Source organism: Maniola hyperantus, chromosome 22 (assembly GCF_902806685.2).
Source record: "Maniola hyperantus chromosome 22, iAphHyp1.2, whole genome shotgun sequence".
NCBI classification, from domain to species: Eukaryota; Metazoa; Arthropoda; class Insecta; order Lepidoptera; family Nymphalidae; genus Maniola; species Maniola hyperantus.
In genome coordinates this window covers 9,126,199-9,151,672 of record NC_048557.2, presented here as the reverse complement: position 1 = coordinate 9,151,672, position 25,474 = coordinate 9,126,199, and the positions used below count along the sequence as shown (strand labels likewise).

Below are 25,474 nucleotides of genomic sequence, written 5' to 3'. Positions count from 1 at the left end.
TCATTGTTCATTCGTGGGGCTTTTGTTAAGCTTTTGAAACAATAAAATACGCATTTTTTAAAAAATAAATAATGAATTTTATTCAAAACTTTTAGGTTGCTGGAAAATTATTTAGTACAAATATTTTTATTCGTAAATGAAATAAAAAAGTTCAATTTTTTTTCTTCTACTATGCGTTCAACAAAACGTAATTTTGAATGAAATGTCAAAGAGAATGGGAATGGTGAAGTGTGTAGTGATTTGTGAATGGCGGGATATTTGTTTGGTTTGATTCGGTTGTTGTCTTGTTGTTATTGAAAATTGCTAGTTTTATTGATTTTTCATTATTTGTATCATTGCACAATAAAAGAATAGTGTTATAAAAATACAAGAAGAGAGTAATTTTGAATCTGGCTGCTTATGAAGGAGGCGTACGTCTTGTAAGATTCTAAAAACAAAATTATTTTGACAAACATGTCGAGTTTGTTTACGTATTTTTCGACAATTTCGTTTGTAATTTGTATCTCCTAGTTTTGTATTTGTGCTTATTAGTAGTTATTTTATATACTTAATTACGCAAATAATTGAATTTTCCGTAGGCTCTAGGCTAACAGTAAGTATAATATTGTTATTTTTGCTTTTATTATACAGTTTAATTTTATCTATGAATTAATTAAGTACAAGCATTGAGTACAAAAGATATTTATAGGTCCATATAAGAGATCAAGTTTTAGTTCAAATCTGGTTCTAATACTATTTTACAATACTGTTATGTAAATGATATATTACTCGACTTTTGATAGATAGTACCTACCTATCAATGCCATAATATATGGTATAAGGTACCTTTGAACCTAGTTTTTATGAATCTTTGTAAAAAGTGGTAGTATAAGTAGGTATTTATTACATTCTTCTTATAAATACCTTCCATCTAGTGCTTGCTCAGTAATTCATAAAACAAACTTTGCAGTTATCCCTTGCATTATGGTTGAAAGACTCACATTTGGAGTCTGTCTCAAACAATTAATAGTTAATTAAATATAAGTACTCAGGTACCTTTATTTTTATTTTTTATTTCATATAAGCACAACAATTTAAATATTGTGTAGTATAATGTATCTTATTTTTGTATTTTTAGCTGCAGAGCCTCGCATTTTATTTCTAAAAGCACGCTTCACACAATGTCACTGGCCGAGAGTAAAGTAGCCAACTTGAGCGAGTATATAGACACAAACTACTTAGCTGGTGACAGTAATGGAATGAAATATAACCTTAAGCAGTTTTACCAGGAAGAGAATAACAACACATACAGAAAACAGGAAGGTTCTCAAGTCAACCCTTATGTATGTACTTTTTGTTTCTGTGTTTCCTCTTTTACTATAGACTAGCTGATGCCCACGACTTCGTTCGCGTGGATTTAGGTTCTGAAAAATCCTGTGGAAAATGGAACTCATTGATTTTCCGGGATAAAAAGTAGCCTATGTCACTCTCCAGGTCTTTAACTATACCCATGCAAAAAATCATGTCAATATGTTGGTCCGTCGCGACGTGATTGAAGGACAAATCAACAAACCAACAAACAAACACACTTTCGCATTTATAATAAGGGTACTAATAAGGGTACTGATAAGGGACGGGTACTGATTCAAGTACATAGTACTATTATAATATACTAGCTTATGCTCGCGACTTCGTCCGCGTGGACTACAAAATTTCAAAACCCTATTTCACCCCCTTAGGAGTTGAATTTTCAAAAATCCTTTCTTAGCGGATGCCTACGTCATAATATCTATCTGCATGCCAAATTTCAGCCCGATCCGTCCAGTAGTTTGAGCTGTGCGTTGATAGATCAGTCAGTCAGTCAGTCAGTCAGTCACCTTTTCCTTTTATATACATAGATTCTGTGCTTCACAAGGTACAGTTAGTTGCCTACCTAGATCTCATATTATTTCCTTAGCAGCTGTGATTAGTAGATTATAGTAAAAAGTATAAAGCTTTATTTATGAATTTACAATTTATTTATGTCTCCTAAAAATATTTTTTAGGATTCCGTACCTCAAAAAGAAAAAAGGAACCCTTATAGGATCACTTTGTTGCCTGTCTGTCTGTTGGTCTGTCAAGAAACCTACAGGGTACTTCCAGTTTACCTAGAATCATGAAATTTGGCAGGTAGGTAGGTCTTTTAGCAGACATTAGGGGAAAAATCTGAAAACCGTGTATTTGTGGTTACCTACATCACACAAAAAAAATAGTGGTCATGAACTAATAATAAATAGCCTCATCTGGTGACAGAAGGGCTGGCTCATTTTTTGCGCAACGGATCAGCCTGGCTGTCCAGCGCGGAAATGCAGCCAGTATTCTTGGCACCATTCCACGCGGTCATGATTTATATAGTAATTAGATAAGGCTAGTTTTAAGTTTTATTGTAATATGTTTAAAAAAAAAATAGTATTTACAATTTTCGAAGTAAGATAACTATATGAAGTCGAGTATCACATGAAAGGTCTTCACCTGTGCATTCTAAAACAGATATTTATTTATTTTATGCATCATAGTTTTTGAATTATCATGCAAAATGTCGAAAAAATACGACTGTAGTACGGAACCCTCGTTGCGCAAGCCTGACTCGCTCTTGACCGGTTTTTTTTCCAGGAGGAAAACAATAATGAGATAGATGAGATCACAAAGGAGTTTTCGGAGATGGGCTGTATCGTGGACGCGGTGAAACGACCGCCCAATATATGCATCGAGACTTGTGTGTACGAGGAGCCAGACTCTGACGACGAGCATGACAGGTAACTTAGAACTTTAGAGCCTCAATAGCTCAACGGGTAAAGGAGTGGACTGAAAACCGAAAGGTCGACGGTTCAAACCCCGCCCGTTGCACTATTGTCGTACCTACTCCTAGCACAAGCTTGACGCTTAGTTGGAGAGGAAAGGGGAATATTAGTCATTTAACATGGCTTATATTCTTATTAAAAAGAAAAAAAAAACTTCGTTGTTGTCAAGCGATATACAGTGCGACAAGGCTGTCGTCAAGTGTCCCCTTTGTTCTTGTTTGAATAGTCTAAGCCTTTGTTCTCCAACAGCGCCCCCATGTCAATGTCATTTAAGTGCCGAGAGAGGCTCTGTCGCACTGTAGTTCTTGCATGTGTTTAAGTCGTATCGGTATACGTCATCATCATCATCAATAGATAGACGTCCACTGCTGGACCTAGGTCTCTTTTTTTTTTAATACAGATAGCGAGCAAACGAGCAGGCGGGTCACCTGATGTTAAGTGATTACCACCGCCCATGAACATTTGCAGCACCAGAGGAACCGCCGATGCGTTGCCGGCCTTTTAGGAATCTGTTGGTCCGCCCCTTGAATAACCCCATATTGTAATCTAGTGGGAACACCGCAATCTCTTGTAGGGACTTCCACACGCCACGGTCTGGCGCCGCCTGAATCCAGCAGCTCCCTGCGACTCTACAAATAAAAAATAGGAATAAATATGATAGAAAAAAACCCAGTAACTATTAGCCCCACCCGGCCTTCGAACCTGGGACCTCACGATACGAAGCTGAATCTTTAAATCATAATTTACAGGTCACAAAGGTCACAAAACAATGATGAAGACGACGTCCACTATTCAGATGAATTCGAGGAAGCAGACCTCAGTGACATTGAGTTAGAAAAGCCCATTGCTGTTATGAGTTACAGTGACAGTAAGACACAGGTCAATAAGACACTGTCAAAATCCTCTGTCAAACTGTCAAAGAGCCAGTCTTGCATGTCACAATGCGCTAGTCAAAAACCAGGGTCCGTTTCTGGCAGATCTACAGATTATGGGTAAGGATTCAATAGGTACATTTTTTGTGGTACTAGATGGATGCCCAAACCATCGACCGTTTGGATTTATGTAGTTTTTTTTTAAATCCTCTGTATTTTCTGGGATCAAAGTAGCTTCTATATCACTCTCCATGACTTTAACTATAGTTATCCATGCAAAAAATCACGTTGATCTGTTGCTCTGTTGTGGTGTGATTGAAGGACAAACGAACATAAACACTTTCGCATTTGTACTATTCGTAGAATTTAAGCGTCACGGACAGGCTGGCTCATTATTTGCGCAAAGAATCAGCCTGGCTGCTCAGTACGGTACATCAGTATAATTTCATTGGTAGGGTACCATATTATTATTGTTTTGTAAAGTAGGGAAATCAACCTAGTTATAATTTTTACTGTAACATTTTGAAAAAAAAAGCATAGATCTATGTATATTTAATTAAATTAAATAATATTCCAGATCAGTATCAGTGCCAAAAACTCGCCGTATAAACATGTCGTTCACAAACGATAGGTTACGAGAAATAGAAAGGCATAACCACATACTACTGAATAAAATTCTAAGCGCGCGAAACATACGCAAGTCTTCCATACCGCCGCCCCGTGATGACCGACCGAAGAAGCCCCCCCCACCCGCCGCTGTGCAGAGGCGAAACCTGCAGAAAAAGATAGACCATGATAACTTGGTGAGGCTACTAATATATGTATATTAGGTATTTTAGAGGAGAAATGAGACTCCCTTGCAACATTCCAATTTCTAGAAGCGTTAATTTGTACAAAGGTTTATAATGGTAAGTTGAAGAATGTTAAAACTAAACCAAGGTTAAAAGCGAAATCATTATCATCATGTCATAGGTTACGAGAGATAGAGAGACACAATCACATAGGTACTATTGAATAAAATCCTAAGCGCGCGAAAGAAACGCAAGTCTTCCATACCGCCACCCTTACCGTAGAAGCTTCTACCACCTGCCGCCGTGCAGAGGTGAAATCTACAGAGGAAGATAGACCAAGATAACTTGGTGAGACTACTAATATATTTTAGAGGAGAAATGAGACTCCCTTGCTACACTCCAATTTTCAGAACAATCTTACAGAGTTTATTATTATGGTAAGTTTGGTGTTGGACAGCGTTCCAAGAAGCTCCTATCGCGGTGCAGAGACGAAACCAGCAAAAGACGATAATAATAGACCAATGGGCTCGCAATATAGGTAAGCTGTTTTAGAGGAGAAATAAGACGCCTCGCAACGCTTCAATTTTTAGAATAGTCAATTTCAAAGGCTTAGGGTATGTTGAAGAGCATTCCAAAAAGCTTCTGCTGCAAGCAGTAGATGATTGGTTATGATGTTGGTGAGTTTATTAACATAGATTACGTATTTTAGAGGAGAAATAAGACTCCCTTGCAACACTCCAATTTCTAGAACAGTTAATTTGTCTCCAATAAATTTCAAATGTCCGTAAAGACACGCAGCAAACGCGCTCCATCGTAGGCTGCATCATCACTTGCCAGCAGGTCTGATTGCAGCCGAGCGCCAGTCTATGTAATATTGAAACTCAAGTTCTACTTACTGTTTTTTTGCAGATCCTGTTGAAGAAGATCCAGCGCGCCAAGTCGTCCGCGTGCAGCATCCGCCGTTGATACACGAGCCGCGTCCGACGCGCGGGCGCATGTTCCTACTTGTTACACATATTTTATATCGCTATTAAACTTATATTATTAACACGCCTTTCATTATTGCTATTTATGTTTGTAATCAAAGGTATTTTTTATTGCGTGATAGGTTTGTGTTTGACGACAATCTGCTTACCAATTTTGTTAATATTACTTTTGAAAGGTACCTACCCCTAAAAATAAATATAGCGTCATCTAACGGCAAGATTCAAAACCACGTCTTAAGCTTGTAAGTAAAGACATCTAGCGGTGAGAGTTGAAACGTTTGTGACTTGAGCTTGAACCACACTCGAACTTTTCTCTTCGTCGATTAGCTACAGCTATTTGTCAATAGATGGCGCTTTAAAATATTTTATTTTCTTTCAAATTTTTATTATTTAAGAATATAAATATTTTGTTTTCATTTTAAATTTTTATTATTTGTTGTTATAGCGGCATCTGTGAAAATTTTCTCACCTATTACCACACGATATGTGCTATTAGGGTTCACGAAACACGAGATACAGCCCGCTGACAGACAGACGGACAGCGGAGGCTTAGTAATAGGGTTCCCACTGGCACCCTTCGGGAACAGAACCTTAGAAAGCAATGATGAGGTTTCGTTGGAGCTCGCTTGTCGAGAAGATACCTATTCACTCCTGCTTTGAACTGGGGCGCCCCAAAATTCCTGAAAGGCTGACTGTGAAAAGGTATAGTGCCATCGTAACAACGAAGAAACGCTATTTTTAATGGCTGACTAGCCAGAACCTCAGAAATGAGAAGTCATTGTGCCAAGGGGGGCGCCACTCAACTCATGAGCTGAGAAGACAAAACCAACGCCAAAATGTGGTTCTGATACAGCTCTGAGCAATCAATACTATTATTATGTTATAGAAACAACATGTTTATTCATAAAGCAGAATAATAAGGATAAGGAGACGTTCAAAAACAGATGTGTGTGGCAAATGCATAGTGGGGTCAAAAGTCAGGGTTTGATTATTTATTTATTATTGTATTTTAAACGTATTGTATAGGTACCTAAGTACATGGTAAACACCGACTCGCCTCTTGAAATGATTAAATGTGCGTAGTTAATAATACAAAAACCGGCCAAGTGCGAGTCAGACTAGTGCACCGAGGGTTCCATACTCGGGTATTTTTTTCCGACATTTTGAACGATATACCTACATCAAAAACTATTATCCATAAAAATAAATAGTACCTACTTTATCTGTTTTAGAATGTACAACTAAAGCCCTTTCAAATGATATCCCACTCGGTATGGTTTTCTTACTATTTGTTCATGAAAACATTTTTTTGTAATGTAGGTAACCACAAATTCACGGTTTTCGGTTTTTCCCCTTTTCGTGTGCTATAAGACCTACCTACCTGCCAAATTTCATGATTCTATGTTAACGGAAGTACCCTATAGGTTTCTTGACAGACAGACAGACAACAAAGTGATCCTATAAGGCTTCAGTTTTTCCTTTTGAGGTAGGTACGGAACCCTAAACACCACTAAAATGTCGATAAACTGTGTAATCCAAGGTTAACATCACTACCTATATTATAAATGTGAAAGAGTGTTGGTTTGTTGGTCTGTCCTTTAATCACATCGCAATGGATTTTCATCCCCGACTCGCAATAAACGTACCTTTCATAGTACTATAGTACTCATAAAAGAGAAGATACATAGAAATTCTGCTGATTTATACCTGCACTCTGCACTGCATACCTACCTGTAATTTGTACTAACTAATCTTTATAATATTATCCTCAGCCTTACTTAAGCACACTTACTTACAAATCTACACTTACCTACGAATTAAGGTACCTACCTATGTTTGCAATGGGCGCCAAATAAGTCCAATCATAATTCTATTAGTAGAGCTAGTATTAAGTAGGGCATAACTATGATAACATGATAATCAGATAGATTAGGTCTATGTAACCGGTGTGTTCCTGGTAATACAAATATTGCGAGCCTTGCCTACTCATCGTTCTATAAATTAGGCTATTTAGATTAAAATATATGCTTGATAAATTCAATTTAGCTTATCTATTAGGTACTTATTTAGGTAGATATCTACTATCTACGTAAAACATTCAAGTGACTCATGAGGAGTTAATTACCTACTATAAACCTAGTAGGTTACCTATACGAAGCTATATCTCGGCTCTAGTATCATAAGGTCGGATGTGTACCTCCGACCAAACTCACTTTTTTACATAAAGGTAATGAGCATTTCGGGCTCTTTCTGCCAAGCTGACACCAGTATTTCTATCTCTTTTCGTTGCAAAGATAAATACATGCATAATGTCGTATCTGAACACATTCTAAAAATTTGGAGAACCATAATTATATTTTTTGACTTGCGTATGTATGCACCAAAGCAATGGAGAAAAATGATAGATGTATTTTGAGTTCGACCATTATGCTACGAAATAAGTTTATTTGTAATACTAGCTGGTACTGCAGTTACGCACTTCTGCTTCTAAAATATGTAATAATTTTGTTAGGTAAAATCACAACAGATGTTATGCTTCGAATTTTTTGTATTAATATTTGGACTGTGAATCATTTAAGACTTTTTGCCTTGTAATATAAATAATTTTGCAATAAAATTCATGGAAGTAAGTTGAAATAAAGCTTTTTGTTTGTGACTACATTAAAGTTGATGTGATTAATATGTAAGAGATCCATCCTATTTCACCAAAATTTTGGACTAAACTGCGGGAAAAAAGTAAAGAGCCAGAATAAAGCTGAAGACATTTTGAAAATGTAGACTAGAAAATCTTTTAGGACCACGAAAATCACACCATGGAAATCTAAACATATATTATAATAATACCCCACTAAGCAAAAAACCGTGCATTTATGGTGTTTTTTATGATTCATAGTTCAAATCATCAGTTCAAAAATTTATTGCCCTAGTTTTTAAGGTAGCCTTAAAAAATTAGAGTACCTAATCAATTTTTTTCTTCTTTACCCGTCTTATAATCGACCGAATTTGATATTAATCGAGAGCAGCAATTATAAGGCACCTACAATATGTGATGATAGTGATTCTAACGAAACATACCTAATTATAGAAAGCTTTAGATTATGTTAATTTAAATATAAATGTAGTATAAATTAATTTATTAATTTAACAACTAATAAAAGTGAAAGTAAAAAAATAAAAAAACTTAACTAAAACACGAAAGAAACAGTTTAAAAAGTATCTGTTAAAAAGAACAGTCGAAACCGAAGCAATGGAGTTTTCAAGAAAGCAGAAAGTATTTTTTTTATTACAAAAGTGGCAATGCCGGATTTGACTAACAGTAAATCCTTATACCTGCGTAGTTTCTGCACCTTAAAAACGATTCATGATGCTACCAGCAGTGTTGCTACTTTAATGTGGTCTGAAAACATCAGCTGCAGCGGAAGGAATAAAACAGTATCTTGTCTTATTTCATTAATCTACTAGAGAAGAAACAAAGTATTCTCGAAATTGTTGAAGAATTGACTTTGTGGTCTTATGACCGACACAATTATTATCAGACCACAAAATCGGAGCATGATAATCGTTATGGCTTACTTATGATTATTATAAGGATTACCACACTAAAAGGTGATAAATCACAAGCTTTATGCTAAAATGCAACATGTACCTACGTGGAGTAAGATGTAATCCATGCACAAATAGAAAAAAAGGGAACAGCTGAAAACAATGCAGATTACTAAACTAAGAGATTGGTCACAGTTTACAAGAACATCCGAAGGAACAAAACTTTTTGATAAGTTTGATTTGGCACTACAACATATTTTTAAAGACCACATCCCTTTACAAAGGTGATATATCAGGACCGTTTGTTATATCAAAAAAAAAATAAGAACGGCGGGGATTTTCAAATTTCGGAATATATTACCTGGCTACAACTAACGCAATAATGTTGGGTGTTATTATTTTATAAAAACTACTTTAAAGAAGACTTTTTTGTACTTCATTAGTATGTTATAGGTACATATAAACTTAAAATTCTTCCCCGCTTTCGCCCAATATACGCCCAAAATAATGAGAAACCATTATCCACTGTAAAATATAACCAACTTTTGCAGTAGGTACCTGCTGACCTCCATTCTTACTTTATGTACCTAATCATTATAAGGAAAATCAGGCTATGTTGGCATGTTTTAGATTTCTGTATTGATGTAACCGTCATGTATGCAATTCCACAAAAAATGTTTGGCCCACTGTAGGTTTCTAATTACTTTGTAATTTTTTTTCCAATTTTTGGCCGTTGTTTTTAATTAATGGGCTTTATTTGTGAATTTGTAAATTTTATTTTCATTCATTCAGAAGTCACAAGGTTTACACGGATGCAATGGTCAGACTATCGGGCGAATGCAATTATTATGTTTCAGATCTAACTAATCAGTTTCAGAAAAATCAGATAGGTACATTGTTGCTATCTCACAAAACTCCTAAATGATTTTTGTGAGATAACTACTGTGATCTTTTGTCCGAATATTACTTATGTATAATCAGTTAAGACGTATTATGAAATATTAAGTAATAGATCCGACTTTTATTTCAAATTTGTAATAGTAAAAATTGCAGCCATAAAGTCGGTTTACAACTTATGCACACAATTTTTTAGCACAGTTACGAATATTACCAGCATAAAGTCGCATATCGTCCATTTTGAAGAAATTGTGAGTTTATATTTTATTTATTAATGATAAAGTATTTCAAGTAATGGTTAATGATAGGTACAGTTAAGTGTTAAATATTACAAAAACAACTGAAATTGTATCTCTAGTAGTTTAGAAATTATGACCCGATTTCCCTAGCATTTTTGTTTTGGCTCTCCTGAAAAGTAGCAAAAATCCACATCCGACCTTATGATACTAGAGTCGAGATATATAGCGTAAAGTAAAAGCCCGAACTGCGGCAAGTCCTAAGACTTAGCAGAAAATCTCATTTATTTTGGACCTTATTCGGACTTTTTTGCGTGTTGCCGAAGTAATACAATATAGTGAACGCTGTAAAAGTCCGGAATTTCGAACTATTACGTCATTTATTAAGTAAGTAGGTACTTACCTAATTTATTGAATTAACACAGTGTCACACGGACTTCGACTTGGTAGGTAAACTGTAGGTTTTGTCTGCAGGATTCGCTAACTCAGTGTCTAACTCTGAATGATAGCCATCGAGCTCATTTGACATTTATTTTTCATCCATTGTTTTCTCCGAAAAGTTATTGTACTCTCACAAGGCAACAATGTAGAGGCGACGATGTCAAATGAGCTTGGTGGCTATCATTCAATGCAGCGAGTTAGCGAATCACCCAGCTGGAAAATCGTAGGATTTACCCATTGATGTTAGAATTATATTCTGTGGATTTACCCTAGTTTGAGTTACAGTAATTGTAAGTTAGTATCTTCTTTTAGAGCTGTTACTCACCAATTATGTTTCATTTATCGAATATTAAACAGAGATAAGTTTACAAGTAATTAATGATAATAATTCTTATCAATATTAAAAAAAACTACGCATAATATTTAGATAGCTACTATGTTCGACGAATAAGTATTTTGTGAATAAGATACAGATACCTACGTGGCAAGGTATATAATAATAATTGGGTACGTACCTATAGATAATAATTCATCAACGTTTGATATCTTTTGATATAATTTTAGTAAATAAACGCGCAAAAGCAATGTTTTAACCGGCGCATAACTCAGTGTCTAACCAACAAGACGAATGATAGCCACCGAGCTCATATTTTGCCATTGGTTGGTTCAAAGTCAAAGTCAAATGACTTATTCAAAATAGGTACCTAATAAATTACTCTTTTTGATGGTCTGGTGTTAGATTTGTAAGATATAGTGGTGATAATTATTACGCAAACTTAAAACTAAAGCTACGAGGGAAGTCTGAGAAGAAGCCCACAACAAACTCAGCCGGGTGTTCTTTTTATTATCACCACTTTACAAAATTATTGAAACTTATTAGAACTATCACAAAGCCGTTAAGCAACTCATTCCCAAACTTGCTTATCATTTAAATAATCCTTTACATTGTAATAGGATTTTTCAATTAGTTTACGTTTTATGAAAACTTTGAACTTGTTGAGAGACATCTCCAATATGTCTTGGAAGCTTATTATAGAAACGTATGGAATTACGAGCAAATGAATTGCTAACTTTACTGAGCCTAGAGCATTACAAGTTTATTTTTATTTCTAGTATTTATATTATGACAGTCACTTTTTTTTTAAATTTATTTATGTTTTTATGTAGTTACGTAGGTAAATTCAGTAAATTTTTAAAAATATATTGATTATGCACTGTCATAATTTTAACTTCCCTAAATTTAGTTCTCAGCGACTCTCGGGGCCCCATACTGTAGGTATATGATATATTCTATATTGCTACTTCACTAAAATACTTAAATAATTTTCCGCAGACAATCAATGGATTAAAAATAAATGTCAATATGAGCTAGGTGGCTATAGTTCAGTGCTGATTACTAAGTCAGCGAATCACCCAGCTGGAGAGTGACTATATATATGTAAGTATACTTATTAAGTAAGTAGCACCTATATGGCTAATTTTCATCCCGGTTAATCAAAGAATTCCTGCAGGATTTTTGAAAATAAAACGAAGACAGGTGATAGTACTCATGATTACTGATATGATACCACAAAAAAAACGCGAAAAAATTATTAAAAAATCCTATAATTTTGTAAAAGTTTACGATATAGGTATTGCAAATAAAACATCAATCTGACTGACGCTAGAGGTCAACGAACTTTGCGAAAGTACGCCACTCGGAGGCAATGCCACGTCGTAGGCGGGGCATTGACCCGAGTTTTGCACGCTATAGGTACATTGCGGGTTTGAAAAATTCTAAATCACTAAAAGTACGAAACGAAGCAAATTGTTATTGGTATTGGATTGTGTTTAGGTAGTACATAATATAACAATAACGCTTAGTTTTTGCTGGGGTTCTGTTTGTGATAACGTCAATTAATATTATCACTTATCAGTTAACACGGATTCCGCAAGCTCCCAACTTCCAGCCGTGACGTAGGCGCCCTACCTGCGTCACAACTCAGAAGGTATTTTCAGTCTACGTAATGTACTTATTTAAATGTTTGAGTTTTATTACCTCACGATCGAGTATAAATTGTCAAAGAGGTGGTGGAAAATTCTCAAGAGGCTTTTGAAAATAAGATTGCTGAATCAAAATACAAGCAGATTTCCGCGACTTCATCTACGTGGATTAATGTTTTAAAGATTCCGTTGATTTTCTCAATCTATATATTATATATTAAACTAGCTTATACTCGCGACTTCGTCCGCGTGGACTATACGAATTATAGACCCCTATTTCACCCCCATAGGGATTGAATTTCAAAAATCCTGTCTTAGCCGATTTCTACGTCATAACAGCTATCTGCATGCCAAACAGCCCGATCCGTCCAGTAGTTTGAGTTGTGCGTTGGTCCTAGAGACATGAAATTTGGAGGGTGTGTTTTTGTAAAGAGACGGTGTCCATTAAGTAAAATTATGTAGTTCACGCGGACGAAGTTGCGAGCATAAGCTAGTCTACATTAAAGAGACAACCTACAAGCACAATCTCAAGTGCCTAGACCCAGCAGCGTATTGATATTATGCCAGTTATTTTATCCATTTTATAGGCACTTCTTAGATGTTTTATTAGTTTAAAATCATTACTTTGCAAACATACATTCATTATTGTTTTCTCAAAAACACTTTTCCTAAACCTTTCTCTCGTTATACCTGCGTACCTTTTCCGTGAAAATCATTCAATCATCACCTTTCTCATACAATGTTAGGAGAAAAGCAAGCAGGTTACCCGCGTGCGCCGGCAATGTCGGTCGAGCGTACTGCGTCACCTTAAAAAAATATTTAAAAAAAGGTATTTCTAAAGTTTAAATGTTTCCTTATTTTTCAAAGAGTTTTTTTTTCAGTGGATATGGGAATATAGAGTTGGAGCTTTTATAAAAGCATCCTTAAAGCATTCCATCAGCTCTCGGGCTACGATGCGTGAAGTAACAGATGAAATTAACAGACATATCTTTACTCATGTGCCGAAAGTGCTAGCACTGTTCTCGGAACAAGGTTTATATACGAAAGTTTACTTACGTCAATGTAATAACTTCCTATTAGCAACTTGCAGATATGCGTGGGTATTACAGACGCACAAGTAGACAGACGATACAAATCGCAAGTGGTTGGATTGGTAGATATACCTACCTATAATTAAAAATCAAATATGATACTAACAAAAGCACTCTTGCCACCATAGATATTCCTGCGCTCATTGAGCCGGCAGGGATTAGTCGGGATGATGGTAAGAGACCATAGATTGACGCTGGTTCCCTGGGAACGGGGACGGGCGTAATGAAGTTCAATCTATCAAATAATCTGGGTACCTAGTTACTTACTTTTATTATTATTGTGACGTCTCTTTCCACTATCTAATTATACTTCCATAAAACTGAAAGTTTTCCGTCGCGTGGTCACTCGGATTACACTTTGCGATAGCAAATAATAATTAAGTATTTTGTTTTCGCTGTGTTATCGAGAACTGAGATAAACAACCACTTTACATTATTGTTTTCATTCATATAAGTAATAATATGTAGGTATATTTGTTAATTTACTTCAATGAAAATGTAGGGCTCGACCGTGAGAGTGTAGGCAACGACGGAAGCACGCTTTAGTTTAATTTAATTTCTACCCGACTACGGCGAAGCCCACAGGAGGGTTATGTGTTTGACCTGTATGTAGGTACATATATCCGTTCCTATATCACCTTTGAAGTGGTAGTTGAAAGTGGATTAGTCATGACTAGCGTATGCTTATGCTCGCAATTTCGTCCGCATGGACTACATAAATTTCAAACCCCTATTTCACCCCCTTAGGGGTTGAATCTATCTGCATGTCAAATTACTAGATCAGTCAGTCAGTTAGTCAGTTTTTTCCTTTTATGTATTTAGATTTACGTGGCTAATATTCATTAAAAAAAATCGAACCCACACAAACAAGGCCACAATATGGCCAGTGAGCACGGGAGGTCGTCAGAAGTCAATAATTATTCTGTTTTGTCCCTGTTATCGGGAACTGATAACGGCCACTCGACGCTATTATTTTCGAACATAATAAACTACTCGACGTGTTATGTGTGTTATTAATTGATTTCCGACTCATCACATAACAGTAACTAACTATTCATAACTAGCGACTCGCCCCGGCTTCGCAAGGCAGAGTATTCCACTATACATTGTTTTCGTATCAGCGCATGCAACGAGAGCTCTCAGATGGGACGATTTTTTCAGACTTGATTAGGTATCATCATACGGTAGCTTATTTTAGTAAAATCGTATGAAAATCTGTAGGTACCTACCAACAGTAAGTAGTTTCTGAGATTAGCCCGGACCACGCCCGAACAAGTTACCTACATGAACTCAGCGCGGCGAGCGATTTTTTTTATTTTTATTTTTTTTAACTTATAATATGGACTGAATTGTGTAGTAAGTGAGTGTGACTAGTGATATATGGGGGGGGCTTGTTGTTGTATTTTCTAAAAAGTTGCAACTGATAACAGTGTAAATAACTCGATGGGAGAAAAATTTCAATGAATTCCCAACGAGCCACACTGTGAGTTGTGACACATTCGAAACCTCAATTATTTGGATTTCAGTATGCATACCTACTTAGATATTTAGGACTTAGGTACCTAGTTTACTTGTATTCTATGTCCATCCGTTTATCTATTAAGATTTAAGATATCAAGAAGATATAATACAAGTATAAAAATTCTAAGAAACATTTCCTGTATTTGTCAACCTCTTTATCTTACTAAGAATTATCGTTTATTGAATTTCAGATAATGCTACCGTGAATTAACCAAATGGAATACATAAACACAATAATATAATTCTTCGTTCTTCTCCGACATTCCCACCTAGGTGGGGTCCGCTTTCCTACATTTTGCTGCCCACTTTGCCAGGTCTTGAGAATCCGCTTTACTCAGTTTAGTCTTAGGTCTGCTAGGTAGGTTCACGACGCCCAGCCAGCCCTTTCTTTCTTGGTCGCCCTCGGGATTCACGCCAGGGATGGCGATGTTGAGACATCTATTACTGACGTAGTTTTGTGGATTCCGTGCTAGGTACATGACCGTACCATTACGTGCCGTAGGTATCTTACTACGTGCATCGATGGCCTACGTATCCGTGGAATTCCTATTAAGTGCGAGTGCAGACTGCAGAGTGCAAACCATGATAATGTCTTACAGTACAAATTTATTATAGTAGAAATTTGAAGAAGTGACTTTGGAAAACTTATTAAGGTACTAGCTGATGCCCGCGACTTCGTTCACGTGGATTTAGGTCTTTAAAATCCCGGGAAACTAAAGCCTATGTCACTCTCCAGGTCTTTAACTATACCCATGCAAAAAATCACGTCGATCCATTGCTCCGTTGCGACGTGATTGAAGGACAAACCAACAAACAAATACACTTTCGCATTTATAATAAGGGTGCTGATATTGAGGAAGGAGGAAAAAGCGCAGAATAAAGCTGTAGGTATTGACTTCCCGGTGTAAATAAAGTTGTTATCTACAAATTTCTAAGAAGATACCAACTGAAAGCTTTTAGTTCCACAAACAAAGACGTTACTCAAGTTTACTGTTTCCCTAAAATTACGCATTAAACAAATCGTTATAGCTTACCAATAATTTACATTGAAGCACACAGTATTTGTGTTTAGCGAAGTCTATTTGTTTTGGTTATAAACGCCAGTAACCTGTCTCGTACCGAACATGGAAACCCAAACATAGGTTCAAATTCAAACATAAGTACAAAAACATATTATTCTACATACAATTCAGATACACAATGCGCGACGGATATGTGTGCAACGCAATTAGAAGTTGTACATACTTAACACAGATGGCGTCAGGTAAAAAGAACTCCGAACATGAATCTGTGTAGTGATTTATATCTACTTAGTGGTTGTGAGGCAAAACTGGGGCGTTTTTTTCCGCTGTGCTATTGTTTCGTCAATCAACGTTTTGCTTCATGTGCTGGAGAGATTTATTTCACGCGTCGCCGCCGCACAGACGGACCTCGTCCAGAGTTCTTTTTACCTGACGCAAACTGCACAAGGAGTTCTAAAAAGGCGTTCAAAGTGACGTGCGAAGCGCGAGCAGTTGAAGCCGCCCAGCCGTTTGAAGCCGCGATGTGTCAGCGCCATCATACAGTACCATGTAATAGTCATACACTTGTATGCGCGCGTTCAGCGTGATATTTTGCCTAGCTATTACCGTTTCACGTTGCAAACATTGCTGTCGATACTACTTTTTGCAACTGTGTTGGACACTTTCCGCCGCACAGTGGCCGGACTACGGGTTTTAACCGTAGGTAGATATGAGTATAAACAATTAATGTTATTTGTTATTATTCACACCAACAAAGGATTCAGGAAGTACGGTTTGTCCGTCTGCAACTCTGCACCTATACGTAACTAAGTACCTACTATGTAATGCTTTATGAAAGTATGATGACCAACCTTTTCAAAATTGTGCAGGATTTTGGATTTTACAAACTACTTACTATTCTATAGTATCTAGATATTAACTGAATTTAGGTTTAGTTAACTTTTGACGCATGTCCCTAGCGAAGTTGTATGCGCTGGGTACGATTCCCGTAAGAGTCAATCTGGGAATTTATAATTTCTAAAAAGGTTTAGGAGGCTCTGGTCGTAGCTAGTTTGTATATAAGAGGAGAAACTGACAGATTTGATATATCAAGATACCCCCGACTTCGTACGCGTGGATTTAGGTTTTAAAAATCCCGTGGGAACTCATTGATTTTCCGGGATAATAAGTAGGGTCTTTAACTATCCTACCCATGCAAAAAATCACGTCGATCCGTTGCTCCGTTGCGACGTAATTGAAGGACAAACCAACAAACAAACACACTTTTGCATTTATAATAAGGGTACTGAATACTGATAGTTCAAACCGTAGTCTAGAAACTTGTGTTTTCACCATAACCTAGATAATAAACTTGAATATTTGAATCCACCGCCTGATTCTCTATTGTGGGACTGTTCCACTGAACCGACTAGGCGTGGTAACCCCCGTCAGAAGGTGTGTTTTGTTTCTGTTTTCATTAGCCATCGTCTTGGGTGGAAGCCAAGGTAAGTACCTATATTCTATAGGTGCCTACGGCAAACAGTTTTCTTGGAAATACGATTTTCCAAGTAAATCAGCTACGGTTGACTGACGCAATTTCACGGTAGATTCAAACATTAATTTTATTTTTTTAGGGGTAAATGCTTTAAGGCTGGGCGCACATTGGGTAGGTAAGTATCGCCTAAAAAGATGGCGGGTAGCGTTTTCGCGGCGTGTGAAATTTAAATACATTTTTATTGCACTTATCGATCGAATAAAATTTTTGTAAATTTTTTGGTTGTTTATGATCACTTTAGGATCAAATTAAGCTACTTTTCAAAAAAGGGGAAAATACCCTTTTGTCAAACTAAACTAGAAAGATCGCTATCCCTTTCATAACGATCCACGCGGAAAAATATATACTTAGCACTAGATTTAGATCTGTCAATATAGATATTGTGTTCTACAGAACTATAGCCACAATTGTACGCCTATCCTTAGGATCATTGTCCGTTTTATCATGATTTTATCTATTTCAAAGAGTTTACATTCAGTTCATGAGTGCGAAAAATTCGCCGTATATTTTTTATCGCCTGAAAATTCCGAATACGTTTCCCTCGGTGAAACTCTTTGAAATTAGGTTAAAGCTCGTGTTATTTATGACCATAATAATATTTCAAAGGTAAAATACGAGGGAAAACCTAATATAAAATATATTTTATGAGAAGTATGTAGGTTTTACTAGATTATAACCAGCATCATCATCTCAATCCATCTCCGGCCCATTAAATCAGCTGAGCCAGCGGGTCTTTTCTCAGAGTGCAAAAAAGTTTAAGTCATTCCCACCACGCTGGGCAAGTGCGGATTGGCAGAATTCATATACCTTTGAGAACACGATGAACTCTCAGACATACATATAGTATAACCGTATTTTTTTCACATAATAGGTATACTAACATTTAACTAGATTTTGGCCAAGACTGCTTACGCGTGGATTTGTTTTTCGAAAAATTACGTATCAGTCCTTAGTGATCCACGAATAAAAAACCTATATCCGTTTCCAGGATAGAATCTCTATGTCTTTCTTTAAGAAGAATAGATTTAAAAACAGTTTACCAAACTCTGGTTTAACCGTGAAAAGACAGAAATATTTTTTAATTAATTTATCTTCTCAGACCTGGGCGCGTTTGGAACCCTCGTAGCTTTAGTTTTAAGTACGTATTAATTATCACCACTATATCATATCATCTTACAAATAAAAATTTATGACAATCAGGAGGCGAAAAATTTTACCAATTCTGAATAAATAATAATTTGAGTTTGAGTTTGAGTTTGAAAGATATTTTTTTACTAGGTACCTACCGACTTATGTACAGCATGCTAACAAAACAAGCTTTTTTCACACTAAGTAAAACTTTTTAGGAAGGAAGATTCTGAGATACTTCAGGTATACCATACCTTTGTATCTTTCTAGGTTTCTTCCGACCTTTGAGATAACACAATAGAGATGTAGATTTGATTTGAGAACTGTCGCACGGCAGAGTTCTCATAATAATGAAGTAGATGTTTGTAAAAAATTCTAGGACGGATTAGATCGTGACAAGAAAATTAATTCAGTTTAAAAAAATTACATACTTAATTGGATTGTAGAGTTTAACTTTAAATGATGACTTGATTGGTTTTTAATTGGCAACTATTAGGTAAATTAATGGAATGGTAAAAGGGTAGGTAATTTTGGTAATTTATTTTTACTCTGGCTATTATTGATGTTAGAAGAGCCAGATTAGATTATTCTAGGTTGGTATCTAATGATTCTTTATCTCTACCATTAACTGCCATCTCATCTGGTGGTTTCAATAATCAAAATTCATTAGTTACCCGACTACGGCAAAGGAAGGGTTATGATTTTAGCAGTCTAATGTATGTATTTTATGTTACACGTCCGTGTTTGGGTCACTCTATAATATTACTTACTAGCTGAACCGCCCCGGCTTCGCTCGAGTGGAGTTTAGAAAATTGAGGGGGAGGTTGAATTAAATTTTTCTCTCCGTAAGAACCATCCTCATACTTCATGGAATATTATAAAAAAAGAATTAGCGAAATTAGGTTCAGCTGTTCTTGATATTTGCGATGAGCAACACATGGTGATTCATTTTTATATTATAGAGATGTATACCAAACAACTCAATCGGTCCAGTAGATCCGGAGCAAATTCGCTGTCACAGACGGACGGACTGATCCTACATTCTACAAGGATTCCGTTTTTCCATACGTACGAACGGACCCCTACTAAAAATACACAGGTAGGTACAACGGGTAAAAATCTTAATTCTGTTTTTAAGGAAGTAAAGATTTTATTGCAACAAATGAATCTAGATTAAGTAAGTATCTAAATCTTCTTCTTCTTCTCGAGTCGACGGTCACCTCAAACATGGGCGGCCCAAAAAGCCGCAACTGCGATAGCTCGGTCTTAGAGGTCGTGGTGAAAAGATTCAGCATACTGATTTTGTTCATGTAGTAGCTGCTTCCAGGGACGCCGGCTGCTTGTGATCGGTGTAAAACTAACCACCACGCGGGAAGCCCCTGGTCATGTCCCTAATATTTAGTACCTAAATAACTGGGTATATTACAAAACATTGCTCTTTTTTGCTGCCTCAGTAAAGTAGGGTACCTAATTTACCCATCCATTATTATCACTTAAGTAGTTATCTACTTTATAAAAGCCTGCCCAATGTGTTTTTATATGGTTTTTATAGTGCACTTCTAAATTAATTGAGTGGCCGGCACCTCTGGGAAATGCCTACCTTCAAGGTTCCAAGTAATTTACCTACTAGTTTTTAGCTGTTTCAATTTATACTGAAAATTGTATCATTTCGTTAGTAAATAGGTAAGTCAATGAAATGGAAATAGTATGAAGTACCTATACCATAGGTAACTATAGGTGAGATAGTATGAAATACTCAGGTAATATAATAAATCATTTATCATTCATTATATTTTTATAATTAGTACAATCTTAAAATTAATACTTAATAATTATCCAAACTTAAATCTGTCTGTAAGTTTTCGTAATTATGTGCGTTTTAAGTAATTAAATATCACTTGCTTTAACGGTGAAGGAAAACATCGTGAGGAAACCTGCATGCCTGAGAGTTCTCCATAATGTTCTCAAAGGTGTGTGAAGTTTGCCAATCCGCACTTGGCCAGCGTGGTAGACTATGGCCAAAACCCTTCTTACTCTGAGAGGAGACCCGTGCTCTTTAGTGAGCCGGCCGGATGATGATGAAGATGATTAGGTACAAAAAGCTCTAGGAAAAAGTTTCCATGAGCAAAATATCTGCTAATAGTTGAACGTAAATCACGCAATGTCCTTTGACATTTCGGAAAAACAAACTTTTCCGAATTGGGTCAGGGGCCGCCCGCGGCGTCGACCGCCGGCCGGCGACGTCAGCCCAATCTCTCAGTTAAGCAATCAAACCCAAATCGGGGCCGAGGCGAGGAAAGTAAAACACCCCTCAATCATTCACACTCTTTATTGCCCACTAAGTACCGCCCACGGATCGGTCTTTCTGGAGTTTTTTGATACAATATTGGTTATGTTTGTTATTATCATGTTTGTCGATTTGACTCATATTTGATTCGCATCCAGACTGCAGCTGTGTACCTACCTAGTAGGTAGGTAATAGATGCACCTCATGAAATACATGATCCAATGAACCGGAAGAAGACAGAGAAGGTATGAAACTATGAACCAAGCGAGCAAGCGGCACAAGGCGCGCCTGGAAGGAGCAGCTGGTGCAGACCATCGCGCGCGAGGACGAGGCCGCATGATAGGGTCTTGGACTGTAGTAATAAAGTTATGTCATTTTTAGGGTTCCGTACCTCAAAAGGAAAAACGGAACCCTTATAGGATCACTTTGTTGTCTGTCTGTCTGTCAAGAAACCTACAGGGTACTTCCCGTTGACATAGAATCATGAAATTTGGCAGGTAGGTAGGTAGGTCTTATAGCAGACATTAGGGGAAAAATCTGAAAACCGTGAATTTGTGGTCACATCACAAAATGGGGCTAGAATTAATTATTAAAGAGGATAATTTTAAAAATCATGATTTTATTTATTTTTAAAATAATTAAGTAATAGTATCACGCTGCATGCGCGAATAATGAAGTCACAATGCGTAAGCGACAAATATTTTTCGATTTTTTAACATAAAAATCTGCTGGAAAATATTTTTTATGTTAAAAAATTTAAGAATAAAATTTATTTAGGTTTTGGAGACAAAAAAGGTGTGATTGCATGGAATAAAATTTTACATGAGTAGGTACGTACCAAAAAAACTGAATGAAAACTGTTGAAACTATTCATACTTGGCTACCATTTTGATTGAAATCACGAACTTTGGTCTTAATTTTGCACAGTTTAAGGCCGTTTTGTTTGGAAATGAGCACAAGTTTGTATTCAGTGATCGAAATCATGAACTTATTAGACTCCATTTCAGTAAAGTTTTAGATTAGTGTTCCTGACTCCAGTCATCTGTTTAAATACGTGCCTATCTTCAAAAACTGTTATCTGGTTAAATCACCTCACGGGACATTAGACTACGTGACTCAGGACATATTTTAAAAATCGACTGTCCATTGCGCAACATACACCATAAGATAAGTTTTCTTTAATATATTCGATGACTAGCCCTACTGCCAGGAATCGAACCCGGGACCTCCCACTAATAAAACCACAGCGATTACTACTGCGCCTGGGAGGTCGTCAAGTGCGTGCTTGCCATCAAGCCATTTGATCGCCTCGGAACTCGGAAGCCCTTAATACCTTCAAGACAAGAGTGAATAGGCATCTCTAGGCATGCGCGCTTCAACCAAGACCTCATCGTTGCTTTCCAAAAGGCATGATTTTCGTCAAGCGTTGGCCTACCTTGTAATAAAAAGTTCTTAGTAAGACAAGTAGCTGAATAGGCATCTCTAGGCTTGCGCGCTCCAACCTAGACCTCAGTCCTCACCATTGCTTTCCAAAAGGCATGATTGTCGTCAAGCGCTACCCTACCTTGTAATAAAAGGTTCTTAGTAAGGCAAGTAGCTGTAACAGTTGTCGCAATAGAATTTTATTTTCCTGTTGTATCATTCATCGAAATTTAAATATTGATGATCTTATAGATAAGTACCTACTTGCATTAATTTATTTCACCCATTTTCCTCCTCACCATAAGAGAATTCCCATGGTATATTCCGGCATTTGACAAGGTCTATAACAATAATCTAATCTACTTAAATTTTACAAGCATGTAGGAAAAAGGAGAATATCCTTGTTATCGGTATTTATCAGACTTATGGTGTTTATTATTATATTAATATGTCTCACGAATTTTCTAAACTTCTTCCATAATTTCGTATTTTCCTCTATGGTCTAAACAGAGATTTTTCCCAGCATTTTTTCCCTTTTCCCTCAGCTTTCTTCCCATTCAAGGTTGTGAGTAAGACTATCATGATGTTCCAAAAATATTTTTGTCCACATTAAGTACTAGGTACATTTTCCTTATTTATTTAGTTAATTATGTTTATGTTACAATTTACACATTGAAATTGAACGTAGTTTATGACAGTCCATGAATGTCTGTTTACAGTTTTCACCACAATGATAAAGAGTTCAATAACAAATAAGTACCTAACATTGAACAATAAAATCAATATATATTATGTTTAATGAACTTGTGTGCATTAGTGTGTAAATAATAACAAACACGTTTAATATGTGTGTAATATGTATTTGTAACTTCATTAATTAATTATTTGTGGTCGGTTATTTATATACTTATATACTTATGTAAAATACCATAATTAACAATTTGGTTTTTAAAAAGATAGTTTTAACGATATTCTGAATATTTTTCTATATTGATTAAAATATATTATTCTGACAATATTTGGTTTCTAAAATAATAAGTAGCTACTTATTACTTAGCTGTATCCATATATTCCACAATTAATAATTTTATAAATATTTGATTATTATTTTATTGGATTTAAGTTTATTTAATAGAATATAACAAAAAAAACTTTATATAGTATATACATACAGAAAAACTTATCACTAAAAAGTGTTTTATCGATATCTATTTTTCTATATTGATCATTATGATATAAATTTGGACTTGCCGTTTAGGCGTCTGTATTTTTCTGTTTATCTTCTCTTAGTGATATTGCCTTAGAGACTATGAAGCCCGCTGACGCAGTTATTATCATTAGCATCTAATAGGTAGACTAGGTAGGTACTATTAGTTTATAGTGGAAATATATTTATTTAAACTATTTTCAACTTGACAGTCGTAACCATAATATCTTTAAACCTGTAAACGGTTTATAAATAAGTAGTTAGCCCTGACAATATATTTTGTGTCCCTGGTAAGGTAAATATCTGGCACATCCTTCCACGAAGCAGATAGGTACCTAACTAAAATGCTTTGCAACGGAGAGCCACAGAACATCAATAGGGCACACAATATTGTGAAATTGAAATCGTGAAAAAGAAATTAGCGTCAGACGTCACGAATTTTTACGTCTGTTTGTTGTGCCTAATACCTTACCATTGTTCAGTTCTAGTTTACTCGCCTACCTGCGTAGGTATCTACAACGTACTATACACGATCTTAATTGTGACATCAAAACGGTTCCACGATAACATTGTTGTTTACCGTGAACAATCGCAGACCGTGGCAACTCCGTGGATACAGTTCGTGACGCCAGAACGCACACACGCGCAGTCCTCCCCTGAGACTATAAATACGTAGCGCACACCTCCATCCCGCACTCTGCATTCAGCAATCGTTGAGAGCACACGTAATCCTAACTTTAAAAAACCTTATCAATCATGGTTGTGAAACTATCACACGCTGCGCTGTGCGTGGACGTTTACCCCGCGCTTCAGAAGTGCCGCGGAAGACAAGTCGATTGTGCTGCGGAAAGGCGACAGAAGTTGAGCGCTCTACCAGCTCTCGTGGAAGATGATTCCGAGACCTTTGAACCAGAAACGGAGCGATCCTACATCCTGCACACTGAAGGACTGTTGAGGAGGCAGAAATCCGTTTCTCCTCAGCGAAGGGAGAAGATGCGCCGACAACTGGCTCTACCATCTCTGTCAGAAGACGAGGAGCCTTGAACTTTTGGAGGAAACAACTGGGAATGGAGTTTTGACGCTGAGAAACAGCTGGTCCTGTTTTCACGGTCTGCGAGAGGTTCGCCCAGTGAATCTCACGCCACTTTACTGCAGAAAAAAGTGAATGTGACGGAATCATGAACAGTTTAGAAGCTATCAGCCTGTGGCAGTGTTTCTGTGCGGTTACAAGTTAAATGTCAAAATTATAAACTGTGGAGTGAAACCAATGTTGTAACTTGTAATACCAAAGCGTTTTGCTACCGTTGTTTTTATGTATGTAGGTGTAAAGATAAATTGTAAGGCCATCATCATGATAATAAATGTTGTGTTTTATAATGAACGTCTGTATTTTCTTTCCAAATCCACGAAACCCGACACCTAAGTAAGTATTTGATTATTTCTGTTTCGTCTGAATTCAGTTCTGAATAACGTGAGGATAAACTAGTTTAGAATTGAGTGTGAACCAGAAAAAAAAATGTAGTTAAGTTATAGACTCTTCAATTATCAATTAATAAAAAATAAGGAAAAGAAACTGGTACCTACCTAAGTATGTATTAATTTAATGACAGCAAAATGAGTTGCCGGCTTCATAACATCAATAATACGCTAATTTAAAGCTTATAAGATTTACTTTATGAAATCCATTAAAATTT

At 36.4% G+C, this 25,474-nt stretch overlaps 2 protein-coding genes and 1 long non-coding RNA gene across 5 annotated transcripts; 2 read left to right on the top strand and 1 right to left on the bottom strand.

Moving 5' to 3' along the window:
* Positions 1 to 202: 202 nt before the first annotated feature.
* LOC117992878 (uncharacterized) lies at positions 203 to 5,530 on the top strand. 2 transcript variants are annotated; one of them, XM_034980591.2, is made up of 6 exons: positions 203 to 419; positions 1,118 to 1,322; positions 2,632 to 2,774; positions 3,569 to 3,811; positions 4,269 to 4,494; positions 5,392 to 5,530. In XM_034980591.2, exons 1-6 carry the CDS (start codon positions 400 to 402, stop codon positions 5,446 to 5,448), a joined length of 894 nt encoding a protein of 297 aa, XP_034836482.1. In that variant the 5' UTR covers positions 203 to 399; the 3' UTR covers positions 5,449 to 5,530. The 2 variants fall into 2 exon arrangements, with proteins under 2 accessions (XP_034836482.1, XP_034836483.1); XM_034980592.2 differs by having other exon boundaries at positions 204 to 592.
* Positions 5,377 to 14,056, bottom strand: LOC138403918 (uncharacterized). Of its 2 annotated transcripts, none has more exons than XR_011238043.1 (3): positions 13,927 to 14,056; positions 13,267 to 13,374; positions 5,377 to 5,486 (listed from the first exon to the last, which is right to left on the bottom strand). It is a non-coding gene; the product is annotated as an uncharacterized lncRNA (long non-coding RNA). The 2 variants fall into 2 exon arrangements; XR_011238042.1 differs by having other exon boundaries at positions 5,377 to 5,483.
* Positions 14,057 to 24,458: 10,402 nt separating this feature from the next.
* LOC138403917 (uncharacterized) lies at positions 24,459 to 25,161 on the top strand. Its single transcript, XM_069506099.1, has one exon. The coding sequence runs from the start codon at positions 24,537 to 24,539 to the stop codon at positions 24,822 to 24,824; it is 288 nt and encodes a 95-aa protein (XP_069362200.1). The 5' UTR covers positions 24,459 to 24,536; the 3' UTR covers positions 24,825 to 25,161.
* Positions 25,162 to 25,474: the final 313 nt, after the last annotated feature.

What these genes read in the sequence shown, in the direction of transcription:
- LOC117992878 (XM_034980591.2), top strand. Translation starts at nt 400, where the DNA reads ATGAAGGAGGCGTACGTCTT. An exon ending in GTTCTCAAGTCAACCCTTAT is followed by an intron (nt 1,323 to 2,631) that starts GTATGTACTTTT and finishes TTTTTTTTCCAG; the next exon opens with GAGGAAAACAATAATGAGAT. An exon ending in TCTGACGACGAGCATGACAG is followed by an intron (nt 2,775 to 3,568) that starts GTAACTTAGAAC and finishes CATAATTTACAG; the next exon opens with GTCACAAAGGTCACAAAACA.
- LOC138403917 (XM_069506099.1), top strand. Translation starts at nt 24,537, where the DNA reads ATGGTTGTGAAACTATCACACGCTGCGCTGTGCGTGGACGTTTACCCC.